The sequence below is a fragment of the Cricetulus griseus genome, chromosome 3 (genome assembly GCF_003668045.3).
Source record: "Cricetulus griseus strain 17A/GY chromosome 3, alternate assembly CriGri-PICRH-1.0, whole genome shotgun sequence".
Classification (NCBI taxonomy): domain Eukaryota; kingdom Metazoa; phylum Chordata; class Mammalia; order Rodentia; family Cricetidae; genus Cricetulus; species Cricetulus griseus.
Window position 1 is genome coordinate 183,674,609 of NC_048596.1, and position 25,441 is coordinate 183,700,049.

At 40.2% G+C, this 25,441-nt stretch overlaps 1 protein-coding gene across 10 annotated transcripts in view; it reads left to right on the top strand.

The window, feature by feature from the left end:
• The window catches only part of Nfat5 (nuclear factor of activated T cells 5), an 85,924-nt gene extending 67,678 nt beyond the window's left edge, over positions 1-18,246 (top strand). For all 10 annotated transcript variants that reach the window (XM_027405944.2, XM_027405945.2, XM_027405948.2 and 7 more), the window contains 4 exons: positions 5,011-5,159; positions 5,877-8,376; positions 9,286-9,529; positions 10,021-18,246. In XM_027405944.2, the coding sequence (XP_027261745.1) occupies positions 5,011-5,159; positions 5,877-8,376; positions 9,286-9,521 (2,885 nt within the window). In that variant the 3' untranslated portion in view covers positions 9,522-9,529; positions 10,021-18,246. The remainder of the gene's footprint in view (positions 1-5,010; positions 5,160-5,876; positions 8,377-9,285; positions 9,530-10,020) is intronic.
• The last annotated feature ends 7,195 nt before the right edge of the window (positions 18,247-25,441 follow it).

Below are 25,441 nucleotides of genomic sequence, written 5' to 3' on the forward strand. Positions count from 1 at the left end.
TTCAATACCTTCACTGGTGCCAGGTAGATTTGAATATAAACAGACTGCTCAATGGGTCATGTCTAGGACCTAGGGATAAAGTACTAATTAATAAATTTTCCATCTCTACCTTGGATCTTTCTGTCATCTTTTATTACCCTGCTTTGTAGTGTGAGGTTAATTTAATGAGTTTGAACAAGAGTTGAGAGCATATAATTTTCTCTAACTGGCTGTGATTAAGTAACAATATTAAGATTTGAAAAAATTGTGAGGTATGAGGTTAATTAATAACAATCTCATTTTGTAGGTAAAAGGCTGGAGATCTAGCCTCAGTGGTAGAGTGCTGGCCTAGTTTTGATTTCTCCCCTCTCCTCAAAATAAACTTTACCAGGAATGGTGGCTCATATGCCTTTGATCCCAGCACTTAGGAGGCAGAGGCAGGCAGGTTTCTATGAGTTGGAGGCCAGTCTGGTGTATATAGTGAGTTCTCACACAGCCAGAGATTTGTAGAGAGAGCTTGTCTCAAATAAACAATACCATTTATATAGGCAAGTAAATCAAGGCTTAGAGAGATTAAGTGAAAATTACTCGACGTCACACAGTAAATGCCAGAAGTTGAAACTTAAACAAAACATCCCTTGTGTTTTGGCTTGATTTGAATTTTGAGACAGAATCTCACATTATAGCTCAGTTGTGGCCTGGAACTGATAACAGTCCCCCTGCCTCAGCTTCCTACATGTAATTACAGGTCTGAGCCTCTATTCAACCACCTCAAATTTTTGAGATAGGGTCTTGCTCTGTAGCCCAATACTAACCTCAAACTTGTGATATTTCTGCCCCAACCTCCCAGGAGCTTAGATTACTTCCATCTTTCTTATAAATCTTAACTCATACTTAAGATTATTTCTTTTTATTTATATGTATGAGTGTTTTGCCTGAATGAATATGTACACCTCTTGCATGCCTGGCACCCATGGAGGCCAGATGAAGGCATAAGACTTCCTGGAATTGGTTAACTCATACTTTAAATAAAATTTATATTTGGTGGGACTCCTGCTTGTTGACAATATACTTTTAGGAAATTTTTTTTCTTAATTTCCTAAAGTTTCATATAAATGACAATAGCAGTGTTCTTCGCAAGCTTAAGTCAGTATTGGAATAATGAAATCTGTCTTTTTTATATACTGTCTAACTTTTCTGAATTGTTTTAAAAGGAACCCTACTAGTTAATTATTGAGTTTTTTTCATTCCTCACTGAAAGACAATTTTCAGAAAGTGGAGACATTTTTTATTCTAATCAACACTAATCCTCATAACATAGAATAGTGCCAAAATATTATAGAACTCAGTATGTACATATTGAAAATGGAGAAAGGAAAAATACTAGAAATATCTCAAGTCTTTTAATTGAAAAAATTGTTAATTGTGTATATTACTGGGAATTGAATCTAGGCTCAGGCTAGGCAAGTGCTTTACTACTGGTATGTCTCCCCAACCCCATTTAATGTTTTTTTAGGTCCATTAAAGCATAATTAAGGGTTCTAGGGCAAAAACAGTATAAGCTAAGTTTTCCCTGCTTCTCTCCTAACTACTACTAAATAGCTTATAAATAAGTCACCTATCATAAAAGTATTTTGAAAAAGAAAGAAGTCATTTGAGTGACCAGGGACTCTTAGATGACTTAGTGCTCAACACGCACACTAAGAAAGTTTAGGAGCCAATTTGTATCCCCACCACCCCTGCTACACCAACAGCAGAACCTGAAAGGCCAGTACACCTAGTACCCACACCTGTCAGCAACAGTCAGCCTGCCTCCAGAAATGGCAGTAGTGGATTTTAATGCATCCCCTGTGCCATCTTCTCCATGGTGATGATATTTGCAAGATCAGTATTTCCTAACTTTCAGGAAAGCTCCTAGCACTCCACCCAAGTAGAACATCTAAGCTAGGAATTTTCCAACCCTCTACTTAGTGACAAAAGTTAGTTGTCATCTGAGTGGAGCTGGTTGTGGTGGCCCATGCTTTTAATCCAGCACTTGGGAGGCAGAGGCAGGTGGATCTTTGTGAATTCTAGGCTGGCCTGGTCTACATAGTAAATTCTACGATAGCCAGGGCTATGTAGAGAGACCCTGTCTCAAAAAGCAAAAAATGTCAGACTGGTGTCAGAAAGTCAACCAGACATAGGGTTCCAGACCCAGTTTGTCACATGTACCCAGAGGCAACGCACATAGATAATTCTATACCTTAGCAATATCAGCAGTGAGATTAGAAAGCCTGCTGTCACTGTATTTTAAAAACAACAGCAAAAGCCCACAAAAAACATACAGGAGAAATGTTCTCCTTTCTTGTCCAAAGACACCAATAGCCTGGGGAAGCACCTTTTACTAGGTAGACAACATCACACATAGAGTAGGAATAGCCTAACCAGATAGCCCAAAATAGAACTAAGTTCTCACTGAAACTACAATGTACTTAGGTAAACCAGAACCTGAATTAGCAAGTTAAACCTGTTCAAATCAGTTTAAGTGGAATCAAATCTAACAAAATCCAAGGTGGTCTTAAGTGTTGGAACTATCTAGCAAAAAGTTAGATCATGAAATTAATGCAACAAGTAATTCTGAATTCTCTTAATGAAAGTCAAAACTAAAAATAGAAAAAGCTAGCAAAGAAAGTGGAGTTTTTGTTTTTTAAAAGAACCAAGTGGAAATTATAGAACTGAAAACTGCACTGATTTTTGTTGTTGTTGCTAGTTATATTTCATTGAAACTCGGGGAAATTATGTCTTCCACTTATAGTGAAATCAAGTAAGAAATCAGTAATAAAGTGGGACAGGAGGATCTCTGTGAGTTTGAGGCCAGTCTGATCTACATATTAAATTCCAGAACTACATAGGCCTCTCTGTAAACAAACAAACAATAAATAAATATGAAAGAAAGTAATCGGTAATAAAAAGAATAGAAAAATCTTCACAATAAGAGAAAGTTTTTAGCTGAGAAGGTGGCTCACTTGGTAAAGTGCTTGCCTAACACATGAGGCCCTGGTTTGGCTCTCCAGCACCGTGTAAACCAGGTGTGGTATACATCTGTAATCCCAGTGCTTGAAAAGCAAATTCAGGAGTATCAGAAGTTCTAATCTTTGGCTTTGAGATTAAGCCACCCTGGGAAACATGAGATTGCCTTTTTTTTTTCTTTTTCTTTTTTTTTTTTTTTTTTTTTTTTTTTTTTTTTTTTTTTTTTTTTTTTTTGAGTGTAGGGGGCTAGAGAGATGACTCAGCAGTTAAGAGCACTTGCTGCTCTTGCAAAGGACCCAGGTTCCATTCCCAGTACCCACACGGTTCACAATCATCTGTAACTCCAGTTCCAGGGATCCAGTGTCCTCTTCTGACCTTCAGGGATGCATGGTACACAAACAAATAGGCACAACACTCATACACATAATGTAAAAATAAATATTTTTAAGAGAGTGGGGCTATCAAAGGGAAATTGAAAAATAAACTGAATAAAAATGAAAATAATGACATTTGAAAGTTTGTGAGATGCTAGGCATAGTGGCATATGACCTGTAATGCTCGCGCCCTAGAGGCTGAGAAGATGAAATGTTTGAGACAACCATGAGATGCATATTAGTAAAACCCATCTTGATAGTCTGTATTTCTGCTGGGCTGGCAGTGGCATTTGCCTTTAATACCAACATTCTTGGGAGGTAGAGGCAGCAGGATCTCTGTGAGTTCAAGGCCAGCCTGGTCTACAGAGCGAGTTCTGGGACAGCCAGGGCTACACAGAGAACCCTGTCTTGAAAAAAATCCAGAGTCTCAAACCCATTAGCAATAAACAGTAGGCTCTATAAAGTACCAATGGGGCAAACTCAAGTAAAAAGAAAAAGAATCAAAGACATGTAGGGGATGGGGAGAATAGAGTAGAAAGGGAGTAATTGCCTCTCTTAGCTATAAATCGATAGCTATTGGAAGTAGATGTTGATAGAGGTAAAAATGGTTGAGAAATGCATTTAATGTACCACCTTGAGTTATTCAAGTTTCTAAAACATCGATTCAGAGAATAAACAATTATAAATTACTTGGTATTTTCTTAAATGTTTGCTAAGAGATACTTCAGTAATCTTAGCCTTTAAAAAGTTGGAATTCGGGGCTGGACAGATGGCTCATCGGTTAAGAGCACTGACTGTTCTTCCAGAGGTCTTTAGTCCAATTCCCAGCAACCACATGGTGACTCACAACCACCTTGAATGAGATCTGGTGCCCCCTGCTGGCATGCAGGCAGAAGACTGTATATGTAATAAATAAATAAATAAAATCTTAAAAAAAAAAAAAAGTTGGAATGCTTGGAGATACAGGTCTGTATGGTAAACTAAGCTAAACCTAGTATATAACTCGGTACACTTAGATGTGGTTTGTGGGATACAGCTTGGAAGTTGAACCAATTCACCTTATTATTTAGTCTACAGTTGGGTATTTCTTTAGTGGTAAAGCAAGCCCTTCTAGATTTCATGTGTCCTTAAGTTTGTTTGATTACCTTGCATGATACTACATAAATAAGCCTGTCTTCTCAGCCCATACCAAATCTTCAAGCCAGGGAGGTTTGGGGATGTAGCAGAGTGGGCAGAGTGCCTGCCTAGGATGCATTAAGCCCTGGGCTCAATAATTGTCTTTGTACATATCAGGCATGGTGACCCACACATACACTGCCAAGTGAAGGCAGGATCAAAAGTTTGAGGTTATTCTAGGCTACATACCTAGTTTGAGGTCAGCCTGGAGTACATGAGTCTTGCAAAAATGGAGTAGGAATAAATGTATCATGCATTATAACATCAAAAGATAGACATTTAAGCCAGGTATGGTGGTACAGCATACCCATACTTTGATCTCTTTTGGGCTGAGGCAGGAAGATGACAAGTTTTAGACCAGTCTAGACTGTCCAAGAGAGTATTTCAAAACAACAACAACAAAAAAATGGCTTATAGTAAACAGATTGTTTTCATGAATTTTATGATTTACAACTTTTTTTTATGTGTGTAGCAATGAAAACGTCTGGATGTAACTTAGATAAGGTAAACATTCTTCCTAACGCCCTGATCACTCCACTCATATCAAGCAGTATGATTAAGACTGAAGATGTTACTCCAATGGAAGTAACAGCAGAGAAAAGACCTTCCCCTATTTTTCAGGTGAGTTATATTAACTATTGCCCATATCTTTAGCTCACATATGAAAAACTGTTGTATTCACCTTTCTTGTTTCTTTGACTTTGTTTTCCAATGGATAGGCTTAATTAATTTCCTTTTTAGAGCAAATGCTTTATATATCATTAAAATTGTTTGCAAAGTAACTTCTAGTACACATTTTGACAAGAGGAAGAATTAATTCCTGTGAGATAAGCCTTTTTATAAAGGTATTACAAGTTGGTCTTTGGGCTAAGGCGCCAAGGATGTGAGTTCAAGACCAACCTGGCTACACAGAAAGAACCTGTCGCCCAAATTGATTGATTTAATTAAAGCACTAATTTTAGCATTTTCAGAGGTAGAAACATTTTTATTATGGTTTCTTCTCTATTGTCTTTTTAATTCCCCCTTTCACTTGTATTTCCCCATTGCAATGATACTGATGATCCAAAATATGGAAGTGTTATTTGTATTTGGTTATACATAAACCATAGGATTAATAGGATTAATGTTTTCTTAATATTCTTAATGTGGCTAAACACACCAATAACTAATCACAATACTGAATGCCAGACATTAATTATGTCATAGAGATTCAGTCTTAGACCAACTTCTAGTTGATAGTGTAGAAAATTCTGTGTGCATTCTTAGAAATAATTTTTGGAGTAATAAATGTGATTATTTAATGTTTATATGTACATATTATTTGTGACTTTTTTTTAGACTACAAAGACAGTTGGATCAACTCAGCAAGCATTAGAAACTATTTCTAACATAGCAGGAAACTCATCTTTTTCGTCCCCATCATCTTCCCATTTGCCTTCTGAAAATGAGAATCAGCAGCAGCTTCAGCCCAAGGCATACAACCCAGAGACCCTGACAACTATCCAAACACAGGACATCTCACAGCCTGGCACTTTTCCAGCAGTTTCTGCTTCTAGTCAGCTGCCCGGCAGTGATGCACTTCTGCAGCAGGCTACACAGTTTAAGACAAGAGAATCTCAGTCCAGGGACACATTACAGTCAGATGGCACAGTGGTTAATTTGTCACAGTTGACTGAGGCATCACAACAGCAACAGCAGTCCCCGCTACAAGAACAAGCACAGACGTTACAGCAGCAGATCTCATCAAATATTTTTCCATCGCCAAATAGCGTGAGCCAGCTCCAGAGTACTATTCAGCATCTGCAAGCAGGAAGTTTTACAGGTGGCACTGCTGGTAGCAGCAGTGGAAGTGTTGACTTGGTCCAGCAGGTTTTAGAGGCACAACAACAGTTATCTTCTGTTCTGTTTTCTGCTCCAGATGGTAATGAGAATGTTCAAGAACAGCTTAATGCAGACATTTTCCAAGTCAGTCAAATTCAAAATAGTGTAAGCCCTGGTATGTTTTCCTCCTCTGAGCCTGCAGTTCACACCAGACCAGATAACTTACTACCTGGGAGGACTGACAGTGTCCATCAACAGACTGAAAACACACTGTCTAATCAGCAGCAACAGCAGCAGCAGCAGCAACAACAGCAGCAACAGCAAGTGATGGAGTCATCAGCTGCCATGGTGATGGAGATGCAGCAGAGCATGTGCCAAGCAGCTGCCCAGATTCAGTCAGAACTATTTCCTTCAGCTGCTTCAGCAAATGGAAGCCTTCAGCAGTCTCCAGTTTACCAGCAGCCTTCTCACATGATGAGTGCACTGCCTACCAACGAGGACATGCAAATGCAATGTGAGTTGTTCTCTTCTTCCCCCACAGTTTCTGGAAATGAAACTTCTACAACCACCACGCCACAGGTTACAACCCCTGGCTCCACTATGTTTCAAGCACCAAGTTCTGGAGATGGTGAAGAAACTGGAGCACAGGCAAAACAAATGCAGAATAGTGTCTTTCAGACAATGGTTCAAATGCAGCACAGTGGGGACAGCCAACCTCAAGTAAACCTCTTTTCATCTACAAAAAATATAATGAGTGTTCAGAATAGTGGTTCCCAGCAACAAGGGAATAGCTTGTTCCAGCAAGGAAACGACATGATGTCACTTCAGTCTGGGAACTTTTTGCAGCAGTCTTCTCATTCACAGGCTCAACTCTTTCATCCTCAAAATCCTATTGCTGATGCTCAGAACCTTTCCCAGGAAACTCAAGGTTCAATTTTTCACAGTCCAAATCCTATTGTCCACAGTCAGACTTCCACAGCATCCTCTGAACAGTTGCAGTCTTCAATGTTTCACTCTCAGAATACCATCACTGTATTACAAGGCTCTTCAGTTCCACAAGACCAGCAGTCACCCAACATATTTCTTTCCCAAAGTTCTATGAATAATCTTCAAACTAACACAGTAGCCCAAGAAGAACAGATTTCATTTTTTGCAGCACAGAACTCAATTTCTCCACTTCAGTCAACATCAAACACTGAGCAGCAAGCTGCTTTTCAACAGCAGCCTCCAATCTCACACATCCCAACCCCTATTCTTTCCCAGGAACAGGCACAATCTACTCAGCAAGGTTTATTTCAGCCTCAGGTGGCCCTTGGCTCCCTTCCATCTAATTCAATATCTCAAAACCAGCAAGGAGCAATTTTCCAAACACAGCACTCAATAGTTGGCATGCAGAGTAACTCTCCATCCCAGGAGCAGCAGCAACAACAGCAGCAGCAGCAGCAGCAGCAGCAGAGCATTTTATTCAGTAATCAGAATGCTATGGCTACAATGGCATCTCAGAAGCAGCCACCACCAAACATGATATTTAACCCAAACCAAAACCCAATGGCTAGTCAGGAGCAGCAGAACCAGTCAATTTTTCATCAGCAAAGTAATATGGCCCCAATGAACCAAGAGCAACAGCCCATGCAATTTCAGAATCAGCCTACGGTTTCCTCACTTCAGAACCCGGGTCCTGCACAGTCTGAGTCACCACAGACATCCTTGTTCCATAGTTCTCCTCAGATCCAGTTGGTACAAGGATCACCTAGTTCTCAAGAGCCCCAAGTAACACTCTTCCTCTCTCCAGCATCCATGTCTGCATTGCAAACCAGTATAAACCAACAAGACATGCAACAGTCTCCTCTTTATTCGTCTCAGAACAACATGCCTGGAATCCAAGGAGCCACTTCTTCGCCCCAGTCACAGGCTACTTTATTTCATAACACTACAGGAGGCACAATGAACCAACTACAAAATTCTCCTGGCTCATCTCAACAGACTTCGGGAATGTTCTTATTTGGCATTCAAAATAGTAAGAAACAAATTTCTCAGTATTCAGTTGAGATGCTCAGATTATTATAAAGAAGCACAAAGCAAAGAATTTTAAGAGCAAGAGTAGAGTTCTACCAACTGAAGACAAGTTATTTGGCCTTCCTGGGCCTGAATTTCCATATTTTCAAAAGATCATTTTAAACTGGTCATTATGGTACATGCCTGTAGTCTTAGCCTTTCAGAGGTTGAAGCAGGAAGACCAGGAATTCAAGTCATCTGTGGCTCCATACTGTGTTTAAGGCCAGCCTAGGGTACATGAGACCTTATCTCAGAAATAGAAACAAAAAGGCGATAAATTTTATACCTCACAAAGATAGTAGGAGGATTAGATGTATTGAAGTATAAAAATGTGTTTGCCATTTTAAGCTATTAATTTGAAAGGAAAATGAAATAAGGAAAGATAAATCTCAGCTAATTAAGTTTTTTTTAAGAGCTAGACACCCATTTTTCATGTGTTATATAAAGTAATATATAACTTAGGACTTGGATGATACCTAAGTAGTTTATTTATTTATTTAGAGTTAGGTTCTCAATATTTAACCCTGGCTATCCTGGAACTCAATGTGTAGGCCAGGCTGGCCTTAAACTCAGAGGTTTACCTGCTCTGCTTCTCAAATGCTGAGGTTAAAGGTGTACTCCACCACACCAAGCCTATGTAGTATTTTTATATATGTTAGAGGAATCTCAAGATTAATTGTCATCCTGTGAAAGCCATTTTCTTAGGCTTAAGTAATATACTAGATCAGTATAGGAATGAATTTCCTCTGGCAACTAAAAAGTTGGTGTTTTTGGGTTTTTTTTGGTTTTTTGTTTGTTTGTTTGTTTGTTTGTTTTTCTTTTTTTTCATGAATCTTGTCTAATCAGATGTTTCTTATTTCATCGTCTACAGATTGTAGTCAGCTTTTAACCTCTGGACCAGGTACCTTGCCAGATCAGCTGATGGCCATAAATCAGCCAGGACAGACACAAAATGAGGGCCAGGCCTCTGTGACAACACTTCTTTCTCAGCAAATGCCAGAGGCTTCCCCACTGGCCGCCTCTGTGAACAGTAGTCAGAGCATGGAGAAGATTGATTTGCTTGTTTCATTGCAAAGCCAAGGGAACAATTTAACCGGCTCCTTCTAATGAGATGTGTGAGTATTACATTTTGGCTTCTTAGTGAAAAGCATTAATAAATTTATTCATAACAGATTTTGGTTAATAGCAGTGTTTAGAGTGTACCTGTTTAAAATAGGACATTCACTTTGAGCAAATCACTCTGAATGATAGCTTAGGTCAGATAGGAAATACTGAGCATTCCTTCTGTCTGGAAGGCATCTTTGCTTTAGAATGACAGACTATCTGGCTAGCACATAAGGCCCTAGATTCAATCATAGTAGAGAAAGGAGAAAGGAGGAAATTCTACAGCATACTAAATATTATGAGCTGGGAATACATCACAGTTAGGCTCTTCCCTAGCATACTTGAGACCCTAGGTTCGATATTTAGTACCATCAAAAAAGAAAGACTGAGTCTGATAAGGTTTCCTACATACACAATTTCCTTTGGGGTCATTCATGGTGACAGACACATCACAAATGCCTTTCTTCCCTAGTAAAATAATGATTTCTCTCCCCCCGCCCAGAAATTCCATGAAGAAAGTAATGATGATTCCAAGATGTCTTGAGAACTTGTGGTTCCATGAAGATTACTGAACTGTTATGAAGAACTACGTTTGAGTAAATGGGTAGATTTCCTGGCTGTAAGAATACACCCATGCTGCCTGTTGCAGTAATTCGCCACCAATGTGCTTTTTGTTTCTAGTAACAGTGATGACTGAGAATATGTTTAATTTTCCAGCTGACAGAATTGTTGCTTTTTTCCTAGGTTTTTAAATGCAAGGCTGGGCCTCTCAGTTATTATTGCTATTAGAAAATCATATTTGTTGTGTTTACTTACATTTTTATTTTCTTTCCTGTATTTTAGTCATGGAATGGCTTAGGACAAAGTTGAGTAATGACTAAGGCTGTGATTTTGTTGATGTTAAAAAAAAAAAAAAAGTATGTTGGCCAAAGTGAAGGAGTTTCTTTCAGTTTTTATGGAGAAGCTGAAGGGATAACTTACAAAAGAGTTGTATTAAGAACTCTGCGATCCGAGGACTACTCATCACATACGTGTAGGTGAAATGCTTTCAAAACTGGAGACAGCTGGAATGTTACTAAGTTCATTTTTCAGAGAGTTGTTAGTTCTCTGTATTTCTACTAAGGGATTTAGCCATAACTGCATAAAAATATTTTGTTCTATGAAAATGAAGGGGGTAATATATGACATTATGTTCTCTTATCTCCTTCAGTAGTTTAAACTGACAATAATTTGAGTCTGTTTTCTTCTTACCAGCGTTAGGCTAGTGTTCCCATTTTATATGCTTCTGTATTGTTTTCCTCTTTAGTTTTAGACAGCTATTAATATACTACTGGCTTTATGACCCTGTAGTAATTTAGAGAAGGCAACCACATTGATCCAGTGACCTGGCAGTCTCAGCACCTGGCCAGGAATACTCTTTTAGGAATTATTGGGAGTTGATTCCTGAGAAAAAAACAATATTCTCTCTCTCTCTCTCTCTCCCCCCCTCCCTCCTCCCTCCCTCCCCCCCTCTCTCTCTTCCTCTCTCTCTCTCTTCTTCCATGAACGGTGCTGTTCTGAGGTTTTCAAATTTTTCCCTCTAATGAAAAACAATGTAAGTTTTCACTTTACAAACAAGGCAAAGAAAAATTCTCAAACAATTACTTCTCCCTGAGCTGCAGTGACTATAATTCACTTGTCACCTAGTGCTTTACTGTTGAAGTGGTCACTTACTTGATGGTTCCCATAAGCCTTGGGCTTTACAGGGTCTTACCAATGATTTAAAAGGAAGAGTTAACTTGTGTTACATCAATGAGCAAAATTATACACTCCAGAACTTGCATTTGTAGCATTAGTTGTAGAGTTTTGGGTGTTCTTGCCACCCGTGGAGTGCCTACTCCTCACTCCCACCTACATCTGGACACATGCTTCTGTCTCCTTTATCTTTGGCATGTGGAAAGTGTCAATTCAGCATAAGGCCAGTGTGTGTGGCTTCTGTGTGTTCGTATGTTTTGGTATCCTATTTGTTTCTTGTACTTTCTAAGTGTCTAGAAATTAGCATAGGTTTCTTTCCCTTAACCTTAGTTTTCATTTTTTCTCTCCCTATCCCACACATTTGTTGAACTTTGTGGAACTGTGGTGTTGGTTTTGTTTATATATAGTCAGATTCCCCTTTTGTGTCTCTTCCTTTGTTCTTTGACTGTTTTTCTTGTCATTTGCTTTTTCTTTTTGTCCTTCTTCCTCTGCCCTGGCCCTTCCTTTCTCTCACTGAGAGGCATTGGATTACGTTTTCAGTAGTACAGGCTTCTTGCCGATATGAAGGGAACTTTCCAGAAAGAGACCAACTCTGGTCATTTAATTTTGAAAACAGTTTTCAATCGTTCAAGTTTTGGATGGTTTATATCTAATGTGTGTTTCATTTTTTTGGAAAGCTATATTTTATATTTAGGAAATGGTATACTATTTTGCTATTTGTACTGAGTGAGTACATTGGCATAAATATAGAAATTTATATATATACATATATATATACATATATAAACTATTCTTTTTGCCACACATTTTTGTGGTAAATTTGTGAGTTTGTCTGATGTTCTACCACAACGTGGCGTCTGATAACAGTGAGGGGTTTGTTATGTCTTTATTGAGTATTTAAGTACCTTTTGAAACAAATGGCCTGTTTATCTGTAGCCATTCCATCAGGCAGTTCCTTGATGTTACTAGTGAGCTAAAGGCAACTACTGTGTGTTTGCTGGATCTTCACTCAGCAACGTGTTAAAGAGCAAGGAAACTTAATTGAGGCAGTGTGTCAAATGGTGTTTGACAAGAATGAGCCACTCTGTCTTTGTTCACTATATATTTAATATTTTATTATTGTTGTTGTTATTAATTGGCTTTCTGTATTCTATGCCTTTTATTTATAAAGACACTAAAAATACCATGTTTGTAATTTTAATAACATTTTCCCATCTTTTAATATCCAGAGCTACTTTATAAATTCTCTGAACCAAAACTATTTTCCTCAATATCTCCCTTCTCCCCCACTCCCTACAGGGAAAAATCACCCAACATAGTTCAGGTTATGAGAAGGATCAGCCACACAATTCAGTGCTTCAGCTTTAAAATGTACAATGGATACTAACTAGAGTATTGTCTGGAGCATCATAGAAAGCAGACCTACTTGGTCTTAGAAAAGACAGAAGTCAGTTTAAAACCACATTTACTTCTGAGTTTTCTGAATTACTTTCCGAGATCATGTAGGAGACTCAGAAAATGTTTGTTCACCGAGATCAAATTAGAATGTTTGTTACAAGTGTACCATGGATGAAGTGGCAGTAAGAAGTCTGGCTTGTGTGGTGACTTCTGTTTGTTCTGTATAGAAGCTTATCGTTACAAAATGCTGATTGGCAATGCCAAGTCACTGGGACCAATTTCTGTTTTATAATGTCTAAGTTTAGAACAGAACATCACCTGAACTGTAGTGGTTTGAGTGGATGGAGGTAGAAACCCCCATTTTTAGTCTCATCACTTCTGTGGTTATTTATACAAGGGCTGTGCTGTGCTACTATATTCCTGTTCAATAATGATGGAGGTTTATTTGTTTTCTTACATTGTTAAATGTTCCTCGCCCCTAAAGGTCCATGTTAAGTACAATGTTCTGAGTATATGATTTGGTTATAAAAAGTATTTGTCTTCTTATTGAAGAGTTAGCTCAGTGGTTGATACTTGTGCTAAGAATGCAGCTTCTCAGTTACTGTTACAAGTTATGGCTGCCTGTGGGAAGACTCAGTGAGCCAGCAAAGACCTTGAGAATCAGGATTTATTAAATTTATATTTGGCAGAAGGACCTAAATAAACTGTGAACTACATTTTATTCCTTTGTTACATTCAATTCTTGCTTTCAGCAACTCACAGAAATGCTTGGAGCTTATCTCTCTCTCTCTTTTTATCGTGGGTGACCATGCTTGTGTGCGTGTGTGCGTGCGTGCGTGCGTATGTGTGTGCGCGCGCGCGCGCTTGTTATTCCTTATTGTCATTTCACACCAAGGAGAAGACAGTTAGATAATTTGTTTTGTTTTTTTCAAGACGTTTCTGTGTGTGGCCCTGGCTGTCCTGAAACTCACTCTGTAGACCAGCCTGGTCTCAGCTCACAGAAATCCGCCTGCCTCAGCCTTCTGAGTGCTGGGATTAAAGATGTTTGCTTGGATAATTTGTTCCTAAGATTTGCTGTGTTTTTCTGATTCGAACATCATGTTATTTGTTATTTAACCAGTATAGGTCTGTCTACCTTGTCTCCTTAGAACAAGTGTTTAAAGGGCTTTGTTTATTATAGCAGTATTAATGAGAGGCCTCTTTCCCTCCCTCCCTCCTTTCCATTCTCCCATCCTTACTTGCCCTCCATCGTTGTATAATGTTATAATTAAGAATTTCATTATCATAGATTTTTTGCCTACCAGAATTTTGGCTAATCTACCCAGAAAAAATAGAAGGAAGAAATTGTGCATATGTCCCTTCAGAATGGAAATAATTCCTTTTGACCTTTTTGAATATTTGTGTTTTATTTTTTCAATGAGGTTGCACTATGCTGTCCACATACTGGGCTTGCAGGTATCAAGCACCTTACCTGGGCCCCTTTGGCCTTTTTAAGCCATTGTAAATGTTTGGAGAAAATGGAATCAGTCAGCAAATAAAAACCACAATGAAATGACTAATTCTTAAATTCAGCATAGTTGTACATATTCTCAGGGGTTAACCTGAGGATTTTTCTGGTAAAATTTTCTGTTATCCCTGTTTCCTGATTTTTTTTTAATTAGTCAAAAGTTATGGGAGCTCTTGTAACTTTACTCTGCATCTCAACCATAGGCCCCATCTCTAAGATGTCCATTTTATATCTGCATGCTTTTGGTTATTTGGAGGGGTCAATGAAAAAGAAAAAAAAAAAAACTGTAATTCAGCAGATGTATTAGAACAGTAGCTCAGGCCTGGGGGTGAGACTCGGGTAGAGAGTTTACATATCATATGCAAGGCCCTGAATTTGATCCCTAGCACCACCAAAAGGGAGAGAAAAAGAGCTTGGGTATACACACTAGCAGGAGGATCAGCACTCATCCATAGTACATATTGAGAGCTTTCCCCTTCTGCCTGCTTTTGTCACTAGAGCTAAACTGTGGAGGTGGCATTCATGATGCAGGAGATTGACTCTCTACAGTATCATTGATAAATTGTCCCAGTGCCCTAATTACTTTTTAACTCTCTGTTTTCATGCCATTCTAAGCCTTGTATATTAACAAATTCTGTTTTTACTGCTCTTGCTCTTTCAGGCAATTTTTTACATTAGTATTTTATATGTATATTAAATGTTTATGGAAAAGTGCCTTTTTACCATGCCAGTGCACCCTTCTTATAATTCCACCTTCCACTGTTGCCAAAATTATATGAACAACTTGTTTTAACAGGTCCCAACCTGTACATTCTTCATTTGACCATTCTTTTCTCCATTTCTTGGTCACGATAGAAGAAAACTTTGTCAGTACCTTTGACTTGAAAATAACAGAGAAAGTGCTTTGGCAGAATTGCTTGGAAAGTAAGTATATACTATTCAGGCTTACATGAATCAACTCTGATTTTCTCATCCCAACAAATTATAGCTGGGTCTTACCTGAACAATAATAAAAATTTGGCTGTGTGTGAGATTCCATGCACTCAAGTGTGTGTGTTTAATGTTATGAAGACACTACTCATAGCATCTTCTCTGGTCCTAATTAGCTGGGTGAAAAGCAGTCGTTAAAACATAGGTTGATTCTTTTTTTATTATTTCTTTCCTATCAGAACTTTAGTAGTTAATTGGCCATGGAAAGCTTAGTGTCAGAAACAAATTAGGAAGAGGTCATTTGAGTCCTGGGAGAGCTAAGGTAATTTCTTAGTGTCAGACACAGCTAGATTGAGAGTCCTGGTTTTACCATTTTGTTTCTGATCTAGCTCCTTACCAAATGGTGGCACTTGAAGAAGGGCTATCAGCCACAAATTAAGGACAGTAGCAACGTAAACTTTGGAGTATAGCTCTGTTCCCCAATGGAAGTATTTTTGAGACTATTGGTGGATTGAAGATGGCAAACTTGTATGCAACATTCTTAATACCCTATTGTGCACTTTAATCATTCCAAGGAAAGCCAAGAATTCATCTTAACTGTTCATAGTACTACATCTGTTTTTATTTTGAATAGCTGGCTTGGTGTGTTAGATGAGTGCTTTATAAAGTGACTTGGAATAAGTATGAAGTTGCTATTTTCTAAAGGATTTTTTGTTTGTTTTGTTTGTTTTTCAAGACAGGGTTTCTCTGTAGCTTTGGAGGCTGTTGTCCTGAAACTTGCTCAGTAAACCATACTGGCCTTTAACTCACAGAGATCCCTCTGCTTCTGCCTCCCTAGTGCTTGGATTAAAGGTGTGAGCCACCACACAGCACAGCTCTAAAGGACTTTTCAGACTTTGAAATGTAGTGTTGGGAAATGACTGTACTTTAGCAAATCATTTTAAAATAGTAAAATGTTTGACTGGCTGATGAGTATGTTGGAGAGCTACTTAGAACCATTCCCCTTCCTGTGTATTTTATGTCCCTTATGTAAGAATGGTATAGTGTATAGTTTCAGTGTGGTTTATGTAAACCAGTTTGGTCCTCCATCCACCCAGCAGCTAGCATCAGTGTGAGCAGGAAACTATTTAGAGGTGTACATTCTTGGGCAATAGCCCAGGCTTGCTGAATTAGATCTGAAGTGTGGTGTGGTGCCCAGCATTCTGTCTGACCCAAACCCTCAGGTGAGTCCGATGCACCTGAGTTTGAGAGCCTAGTGAATTCTGGAGCCTTTCTTCCCCACTCTTAGAGATTCCTTCTTTATCTATGTTCAGCCTTACCTCATAATCTGTGATCATTTATCAACATTGGTAATTTATTCCCAGTACTGCCTAAGAAATGTATATGTTTTATGTATATACAGTGTAGTTAATGATAATTCATTTAACTTAGTTTGGCATTTTCCTACCACTGACTAAAAAGTTTACATCAACTGACTGATTTCAATATATATATATAGGTGCAATGTTCTGTATTTCTTTAATTGTTGTGACATTTACTTAGCTAAAATAATTGATGGGTGCTACAGTCTCCTGTTTATGCATAATATGGGTACATTGTGGGCAGTGCAATACAAGCTTTCTCTTCATTGCCTCTTACTTTACCAGCAGACCACGGTTTTGCTCTGGCTAGACCAGCTCTCAGAACAGAATTACCATTCCTTATTCTTTTTTGTATCTGAGATAGTAAATCAGATGGCTGGCCAGGCCAATGTAGCACCCTGTTTAATTTCTTCTCTTAGCTGGTAAGGATTCTTTTCAAGTAGCTTACTTGGCATTTGAATGCTGCAGTAGTGATGGTTCTCCTTGGAACTCATGCTTCAGGTGAAGTACATAACAAAATAACAAGACAGTATATTTTATAACGTGGGTATTTCTCCCTTCTCAGTTGTGTGCATCCTAACAAATAAGCAGGTTTATTCATATTTTCCTTTAGAATTCAGCACTTCCATCATTAATCTTCCTTCCACTGTTTACAAATCAACTGATGAGTTAACTCATGAAAGATTCACTTTTCAGAATAAAACTAAATGAATACTTGCTTTCTGAGAATCACTGCTCTCTGTCCCACACTAGCAGTGCTAAGTGGCTTACTCTACAAACTGGTGCTGGAAAGTAAGTAGGCAAACTGTTGGGATGTTCTAGAGGTGCCCTTCCTCCCCTCCCCCGCTTGATTACATCATCTGTTGATAGACCCACAGCATTGTACCCAATTTATTCAGTCCCAGTTTGTAATACCTCCCTTAAAAATCCTGCATTCAACCATGTCACCCCTACCTGCTCTTTCACATTCCTCCCTGCACCTAGAACACTTCCCAGGAGTAATATGTATAGTTTGTAGGTGTGGCTGTTACTTTATATATTTTAGCTAATGAGCCTTAGGACAGCTTACACTCACACATAATCCCAGATGCTTGAGAGTAGGTTTGGAATCAAACTTCTATGACCAATAAAAAGCTGTCCTGGCTAGAGTTAGAGCTAAATAGTTGGAGCCCAAAGGGTGCAATCCCCAGTGAAAAAAAGAGAGTAAGAGAGAGAAACAGGGAGAAAGAAAAGAAAAAGGAGCTGTCCTGCACCAAAGTGATCACGATTCCACTCATTAGAGACCTTCTGCAGTGCAATTGAACTAACTCCTTCTGTCTAATGACTATATCTGCTCACCTTGTTCCTTCCAAGGATAAGCTCCAAGTGATTGCTGCTTTCCTGGCAACTTGACTGAGTTTCATACTCTTCTTTTACTTCGTGTTTTAATAAGTAACTTGGAATACTTCATTAACCTGTTCTCAAGTGATTTAGCTGCCATTCTGCCATTTTGAGTTTTTATTTAATTTTATTTGCTTGAGCACATTGATCAACCACTGACCTGCCTTCTTGCATTGTCCTGCAATGATGTAAGAGTGACATTTGTGTATATGGCTTCATAGTTGGAATTTCAGAGCACTGACACCAGATATTCTCAGTTTGTTCTCTGGGGGAATTTCATTTGCATCTATGTTTTTAGCTATCTGTGATAACTTGTTAAATATTAAAAAGATATTTTGCTTCTATTGGAACATTTGTATACTCGCAATTATATTTCTGTAAACAGCTGCAGTCAAAAATAAAACATTGAAAGTTTTCATTTTGCAGTGGGTTGTCATCTTTTTTCCTTAGACTTCCTGTTAGCCTGAATGTATTCACATTGTGGAAAGTGGCTGAGACAGGAGACTGTTAAAGAGGTGATAGAAAGCAGAGGAAGGAACCTTTTGAGTCATTTTGTACATACCATCTTGTCTGGCAGAATGCTCAGTATGTTAGTGTGGCCAGATTTCTCCTTAATTGTTCATACTGAGTACATACGTAGATATACACAGAGGGGCTCTCAGTGAAAACCACTGTCCCCTCCTTCAGCTCCTCACTCAGAGGCCATCTCTTTTCTGCTAGTTGCTTCTAATTGTATGAACTGGTATTTATCAGTAAGCAGAGTGTAGCTAGCTACTGGTAGATCTCAGTGATCTTCCATGAGATATGCACAGATAGTTCTAAGGGCTCATGTGTGAGGGACTCAGCATGTAGCTTATGATAAAAGTACTCACTTAACATGTGCAGTTCCCTGGTTTCAGTTCACAGCATCTCAAAAAAATAGTGTCAACTAGCCAGATGATGTGGGAAAGAGTGAGTCAAAGAAAAACTAGATAAATTACTGATTTAGGTGATACAAGGATATCATGAGTATAGTATATAAAGAACAATCTGAGACTGCCTCAGCAGGACATGGTGGTACACACCTTTAATCCCAGCACAGAGGAAGCAGAAACAGGCAGATCTCTGATTTCAATGCAAGCCAGTAAATTGTATGCCAAAAGATGAGGATCCCACCACCCCAATAAAAGCCAGATGTGATATACATCTAGCTCCAACACTGGAGAGACAGGGCTCTAGATTCATCCCTAGAGCTCATTCACCAACAGCCTAGCTGAATCTCTGAGCTGCAGGCTCAGTGGAGAACCTGACTAAGAAATTGAGCAATCAAGATGGACACCTGAAGTCAACTTCTGCCATCCACACACAATAGCTGCACTTGCATATACACACAGATGTATAAACACTACACATGTACACGTAAAACCACAGAATGTTAATGTTTGGCATTAATAAGCTTAAACAGCACTGGAAAGGTATAATAATCAAATGAAAAGGTGCCTGGGCTGGGCATTGGTGGCGCATGCCTTTAATCCCAGCACTCAGGAGGCAGAGGCAGGTGGATCTCTTGAGTTCAAGGCCAGCCTGGTCTATAAAGCTACACAGAGAAGCCCTGTCTTAAAAACGGGAAAAAAAGGGGAAAAGGTGGCTGGAAAGATGGCTCAGCAGTTAAGAGCGTCTGCTGCTTTGCAGAGGGTCCTAAATTTGGTTCCCAGCACCCATATCAAGCACCTCACAAACTGCCAGTGACTCCAATTCCATGGGATCAGACACCCTCTTCTGGCCTCTGCAGGCACCTCTATGCGTACGCATATACACATGCATACATATAATTATAAATAAAATTAGTCTTTGAGAAACAAGGATCACCACTATGGCTCATTGTCTCATAAGCCTGACAACCTGAGTTCAATCCCCAGAACCCAGAAAAAGAGGTGAGAGCTAACTCCATAAAGTTGTCCTCTGACCTCCACAAATTCACCATGACATGAATGCAAAACACAAGTATAAAAACAAGGGTTCAAGTTTGGTCCTGTGTGGAGCCTTGACTCCCACACTGCTGATCAACCATTCACCAATTTGTTTTTATGTAAAGGAGACTGTCCCTTAAGGTCTGTCACCAGAGTTAAGCCAGTTAATATGTGTTAGTTAACTTAGTTCCTGGTTCACAGTAAATACACAATATTAACATTACTAGTCCTGATGCCATCCTGTTCTGTTGTCTCATACCCTAAATATCATTTCCCTTTATTGGAAGATCCAGTTGTATGACATGGTAATCATACTCATAAACTCACAGCAGCTAAGATTTTTTGCATAAGATCAAGCCAGCCAATGTTCCAGTACTCCAGGCCTCACCCCTTACTGTGGTACTGTTAGCAGTTGCTAGCTGCTGGGGGAGGGAAGGATCATTCTTTTTGAGAGTGCTCCCACTGGTAGATTTCTCATGCTCCAGAGGAAGACCCCACACCCATGCATACACAGACAACACTAATTAGACTCTATGGGTTAGCACGAGCATACACACATACACAAATAGAATAATGCAGGAAGTTGTGAGAGAGGCTTGTTGGAAGGAGTTGGAGGGGGATGTTGGGGTGGGTATGATATTTCATTGTATATGTATGAAATTCTCAAGAATAAAATTTATTTAAAAAAAATACAGTCCTTTAATTGTCTTTAGCACCAAGGGTCTCTATTATCCCATTGGTATGTAAACCTCTTAAAACATAAGGCAAGAGCTGGGGAGACAGCTCTTGGTTAAAAGCAGTGACTGTCCTTTCAGAGGTCCTGAGTTCAATTCCCAGCAACCACATGGTGACTCACAACTCCTGTAATGAGATCTGGTGCCCTCTTCTGACCTGCAGGGACACATGTAGGCAGAACACTGTATACATAATAAATAAATTTTTTAAAGGAAGAAGAAGAAGAAGAAGAAGAAGAAGAAGAAGAAGAAGAAGAAGAAGAAGAAGAAGAAGAAGAAGAAGAAGAAGCTTTAAAAAAAAAAAAAAAAAAAAAAAAACAGGCAAAAATTCCTGGCCCCAAGTGCAGTCATCCAAGAGCCAGTTTCTGTTTAGTTTACACAGTGTGTGTGTTAAGGTTTCTATTGCTGCCATTAAACACCAGGCCAAAAGTAACTTGGGGAGAAAAAGGGTTTATTTTGGTCATAGTTCCAGAAGTCAGGGCAGAAACTCAAACGGGACAGGAACAGGAACCTGGAGGCAGGACCAGATGCAGAGGCCATGGAGAGGTGCTGCCTACTGGCTTGTTCCTCATGGCTTGCTCAGACTGCTTTCTTACAGAACCCAGAACCATCAAATGTGAGGTGGTCCCACCCACAGTGGGCTGGTTCCACATCAGCCATTAACAAAGAAAATGTACTGTAGGCTTCCCACCAGGCTAGGCTGGTGGGATTTTCTCAGTTAAGGTTCCCTCCTCCAAAATGATTCTGGCCTGTGTTAAAATGACATGAGAATTAGCCATCACAGCCTCCCTTCTGAGTCCTGACTCAGGTGTAATTTTTTATTGCTGCCCTTCTGCCCTTTTCTCCTGGATGCTTGCCAGAGCCTAAGCATACTTTCCCTAATATTTTGTCTTTCTTACACTGTCTCTGAAGTTCCCCTCCCATTGAAAGACCCCCGGAGGCTCAGGCCCCCAGGATCTCAGCCCAGGACTTCAGCCACCCCAATCACCAGGCAGAGGCAAAAGCTTGATGCAAACAGCACGAGGCTTTATTGTAGTTGTTTAATGAGCTAACCCCATGTTAGCTTGAGCCTTTCACCCATCCACCATGGCAGGTGGCTGGGAAAGATGCTGCGAAGCCACTGCACAGAGATCTTGTAGGGCAGCGTAAGGGAAGTGTCTAGGGGTACGCACAGGCTCAGGATTGGTGTGCCTCCAGGCTTGAAGGGCTTGCCCTGTGTTGATTGGTCAATTGGTTGTTATGGCCCATAGGCCCTCCCAGGATGGTTAATATGCTCTGTGTGCCATTGCTGTGCACTTGTCTGTAAAACACACCCAGAGCCAGAAAGCACAGCACCACCAGCTAACTTCTGATTGGTTCCTTGCCACGAGGCAGGCATCTGACCTCCTAGTGACCAAGACAAGATCAGGGCAAGCACATGTTACTGTCATGGCTGCTGAAAGGGGCAGGCATCTGACCTCCTAGTGACCAAGACAAGGTCAGGCAAGTACGTGTTCAGCTGTTATGGCTGCCAAAATGGGGAGCTGGTCCCTTCACCATTTACCATGCAGTTCATATCATGGCCAACTTCCATGCTTAACTCAAATGGCATGGCTCTCCCTTCCTCCACCTAGAAATCTATAACAAACTTCTCTCTAAAACAAACAAACAGGGCTGGAGAGATGGCTCAGAGGTTAAGAGCACCGACTGCTCTTCCAGAGATCCTGAGTTCAATTCCCAGCAACCACATGGTGGCTCACAACCATCCATTATGAGATCTGGTGCCCTCTGCTGGTGTGCAGATGTACATGGAAGCAGAATTTTATATACATAATAAATAAATAAAATCTTAAGGAAAAAAAACAAACAAACAAAATTAATAAAATCCCTTCCATTGGTGTAATATCAACAACATCCATCCCTTCTCCTAAGGTCCTAGCATGTACAATTTTACCAGCATTCACTGAGGGAAACCAGTGAATTTATGAGGCTTATTTACAGAGCAGTGGTGAGTGGTTATGGACAGAAGCATAGGTGACTTTAAAGTAGCCACACTGGAACATCTGCCCCTGGTGGGGATGATGACTTTCCCCAGGACTGCATAAATTAATGTTCTTCTGAATCTGTATCCTCTAGCCTCTCTCGAGACTACATGCATTTATGTTAGAATTGTTTACAACTGGGAGGAGTGGCTAGATAGGTGAAGGTCTCATGACACCCCTCCTTGCCATAGACCCTCCTTTGAAAGAAGGTAAAAATAGTCAGCAAGCCCTGTTGTGAGTCTCTCTTGCAAGCAGGCCCAGCAGAACTGAAGATGGTGACAGTCTGGCCCTGAAGATAGCCTGTTTCAGCATCTGGTGAGTAATTCTCTGGGACCACTTCTCTTCTATGTTGTTTTCACTCTCTCCAGTCTCCTCGAACACACCCAGCAATTATCATCCCACTCTACTGAAATAGCCATTGTCCAGATCACCAAGCAGTGGTTTCTACATGGTGGACCCTGGTGGTGTGTTTTCAGGCCTCATCTTACTTGGCTTATCTACAGTTTTTGACACACCCAAAGCTCCCTCCTTGGCACACTTTCTTCAGTTGGCTTTCAGGATGGTACAATCTTTTCTCTTGTTTCCCCAGTGTGAAGGAGAATTCCTGGAAGAAGCTGTATCTGCCAAGGCTGTTTTATGAAAACTTCAATGACTATGAAAAGTTTGGGGTGCTACAGGTCCTGAGCTTAATTAGTTTCTCTTGGGCTTTCTTCAGCTCTCCTTTCATTTTATTTATTTATTTATTTATTTATTTTGTATACTGTTCTGCCTGCATGTATGTCTGCACACCAGAAGAGGGCATCAGATCTCACTATAGATGGTTGTGAGTCACCATGCGGTTTTTAGATTTTTTTAAATTTATTTTGTCAGCTCTCCTTTCTTTAGAGCTACTCCTTACCTACCTCTGTGTCAGATCAAACATCCTGATAGCAAATGTCTTACTTTGTTTTCTATTGCTGTGATAAAGCACCCTGGAGAGGAAGAATGGCCAGGGTAAGAACTTAAAGCAGAAACCATGGAGGAAAGATGCTTACTGGCTTTCTTATACAACCTTATACAACCCAGGACCACCTGCCCATGGGTGGGCCCCCTCCCACACAAATCATTAATCAAAATCCATCCCCCTTCCTACAGCCCAATCTGAAGGAAGCAATTCCTCAATTGAGTTCTCTCTTCCCAGATGACTCTAGCTTGTCAGATTGACAAACAACAACAAAAACTAACGACATAGATTTAAAAAAAAAAAAGTTTGGAGGGAGTTAGGAGAGAGGAGGGAAGAAGAGGAGGGGGGAGGAGAACATGAGGGATCAGGAAGATTGAGTGGGGAGAGGAATAGAGGAGAGCAAGAAAAGAGACACATCAATAGAGGAGCCACTATAGGGTTAAAGAGAAATCTGGCACTAGGGAATTGGACAGAGATCCACAGGATGACCCCCAACTAGAACCCTAAGCAATAGGAGAGGCTACCTTAAATGCCCTTCCCCTATAATGAGATTGATGACTTCCGTAAATGCCATCCTAGAGCCTGCATCCAGTAGCTGATGAAAGCAGAAGCAGAGATCCACAATCAAGCACTGAACCAAACTCCTGGAATCCAGTTTCAGAGAGGGAGGAGTGACCAACAAAGGGGTCAGACCATGCTGGGAAAATCCACAGAAACAGCTGACTTGAGCAAGTGGGAACTCATGGACCCCAATCTGACAGGTGGGGAACCAACACAGGACCAAACCAGGCCCCCGAATGTGAGTGTCAGCTAGGAGCACTAGGGAGTCTATGGGGCCTCTGGCAGTGGAACCAGGATGTATCCCTACGAACTGACTTTGGGAGCCCATTTCCCATGAAGGGATACTCTGTTATCCTAGATACACAGGGGAGGGTCTAGGCCCTGCCCCAAATGACTTGACAGATTTTAATGATCCCTCTTGGAAGGCCTCACCCTCCCTGAGGAGTGGATGGGGGCTGGGATGGGGGGACTGAGGGGGGCATAGGAGGATGGGAGGGAGAGGGAACTGTAATTGATATGTATAAGATTGTTTCTAATTCAAATAAAATCTATAAAAAAAAAAAAAGTTCTCTGCTTCCACCATGTAGGTTTCAGGGACAGGTGATTCCATGGCCATTCAATCTGCAACAGCCCCCCTGGGTCAGCTCAGGCTACATTGCCTTACCTACGTCTGGCCACCACTTGTTACTGAAACCCAGATTTCCTTTTGGCCTGTGTGATGACTATTGTTGGTTGTCAACTTGACTCCATGTGGAATTAACTAAAACAAAAGTGGCTGGTTACACCTGTGAGGGGATTTTTCCTTAGATAAATCATTTGACATGGGAAGATGAACTTTTTACTTTTTTTTTTTTTTTTTTTTTTTTTTTTTTTTTTTTTGGAAACAGGGTTTCTCTTTGTAGCCCTGGCGGTCCTGGAATTCAATCTGTAGACCAGACTAGTCTGGAACTCAAGAGACCAGCCTGCCTCTGCCTCCCGAGTGCTGGGATTAAAGGTGTGCACCACTGCCTGGCTGGGAAGATGTACTTTTAACCCAGATACTGGAGGTGGGAAGATTCACCTTTAATCTGGGCCACACCTCTTGCTGGCAGCCTAGAGAAAGGACATGAAAGCAGGAATCTTGCTGTCTTTGCCTGTTTGCCTTCACTCTCACTAGCAAATCCATTCCTTCACTGGCATCAGAGCTGACTTCTTTGGGACTGTGGCATATAAAGACCAGCTGAGACATCCAGGCTCATGGACTGAACAACTACTGGATTCTTGGTCCTTCTGCTGTTAGACAGCTATTGTTGGACTAGCTGGACCACAGTCTAAAATCCATTCTAATAAATCCCCTTTATCTACCTATCTAGTTTTATTTTTTAAGTTCTGTTCCTCCAGAGAACCCTGAGTATATCAACCTGGA